Source organism: Notothenia coriiceps, unplaced genomic scaffold (genome assembly GCF_000735185.1).
Source record: "Notothenia coriiceps isolate Sejong01 unplaced genomic scaffold, NC01 NC01_scaffold00034706, whole genome shotgun sequence".
Classification (NCBI taxonomy): Eukaryota; Metazoa; Chordata; class Actinopteri; order Perciformes; family Nototheniidae; genus Notothenia; species Notothenia coriiceps.
This window is the reverse complement of record NW_011367407.1, coordinates 1-1,473: the sequence shown is the minus strand read 5'-3', so window position 1 is coordinate 1,473 and position 1,473 is coordinate 1. Positions and strand designations below refer to the sequence as shown.

Sequence of the window (1,473 nt, the reverse complement as noted above, 5' to 3'; positions counted from 1 at the left end):
ATGAACACCATACAAGGGTTAAATGTTTCTTCAAATTAGTACAAAAATGGGAGTGTAACAACATAAATTCAGCATTTTACAGTTTCAAAATGTCAAACTTTCAATTGTAATAAAGAAACATGCTGATATAGAGGCTATATGGAGGCTTTAACTGCTTATTTTCTAAATCTCAGACATCAGTGTAGGATGTAAAGGTTGTTGTTTTGAACTCTTACCCATTTGTTAGATTTTTACCTGTTGGAAAGTGGCCTCCTCCAATCCCAGCCGCCGAAACTCTGCAATGATGGCTCTGAGGAAGAGCTGCTCCTGCACCGACACACACCTAAAGGCACACAATAGTCCCTTTATCTCATCGCTCCTCTAGAATTCACAACAAGTTATAAATGTGACTGAAGGGAGAATCTCACTTGATGGCGGTGATGTAAGCAGAGGAAAACATCTCATTCAGCGCATCCATCACATGACTCATTCCCACCAATCCTGTGGAAGAAGTGTCTGCAGCAGAGTGTCCGCAAATCTCTGTCGCCCTGCGGCAAATGTCCAAACATCGGCGAGCATCGCCCGACAGAGCAGCCACCTGCAAAAGGAGAGGAGAATTTTAGTGAACGGACCTGTGAATGAGTTCAGGTGAGGTGAAACGGTGAGAAAGATTGTGTACCTTCCTGGACACAAGCTGTAGTGCGTCCTCCTCAAAGGCCTTCACCTTGTTCAGCCGGGACGTGATGATCTGCTGAAGCTGTTTAAAGCTGTACGGCTGGAAAGATAGCCTTGTTAAACCCTATAAACATTTAGACAAGCAAAGAGTCATGTCACCTGTCATTTTTTATTTTGATATTCATCTCCACTTTTCAGTACAAAAATCACTGGATCATGCAGCTTTTATCTAAAACCCCGCCTCCCAGTACCATGTGTTGCCACATGAAGGGAGGTGGGAAAATAACTCTGGATTCAGCCATTAGTGCATTCTACATATTAAAAAGGACCTACTCATTTAAAGCAGTGGCGAGCCATCAGGGCCCTATAGGCCCACTCTGAGGTCCTAAGATATTCTAAAAAAAAAAATTTAAAAGCATTTTTTCTTTTTCAAAATACCAAACAGATCATGCATTTTAGCCATTCCTCATTTCGCCCAATTTAACACTGTCTTTGAATGGGCTGATTCTGTGAGAACAGCACCATCTACAGGCCTGGCATATGTACTACAGCTTCTCCAGCGCTTTCGAACGGCAATGTCCGTGGCTGTCTCCTCCCGATTGGTGGAGTTGGCCCAATAGCCGTAGCGCCACTTCTGTGACGTCATAGAAGTGTTCAAATCTGGATCAGTCTGTATCAGATCCATTGCAGCCCCTTTTTAAGAGATTTGGGTATGGAGGAAAATAGAGAGGGTTGTGTTTTCTGACACTTGGTGAGTTCCCTGGAACACCGGGGACACATATTCATGTATAAAAGACGTACAAAAGTGCATTTTGCATG

At 43.3% G+C, this 1,473-nt stretch overlaps 1 protein-coding gene across 1 annotated transcript; it reads right to left on the bottom strand.

The window, feature by feature from the left end:
- Nucleotides 1–234: 234 nt before the first annotated feature.
- On the bottom strand, nucleotides 235–778 carry LOC104962420 (origin recognition complex subunit 1-like; the record flags this gene model as incomplete). The annotated part of the gene is made up of 3 exons (XM_010790854.1): nucleotides 235–322; nucleotides 408–577; nucleotides 659–778. Coding segments are annotated over 3 exons (378 nt in total), but the record flags the coding sequence as incomplete, so codon positions are not given.
- Nucleotides 779–1,473: the final 695 nt, after the last annotated feature.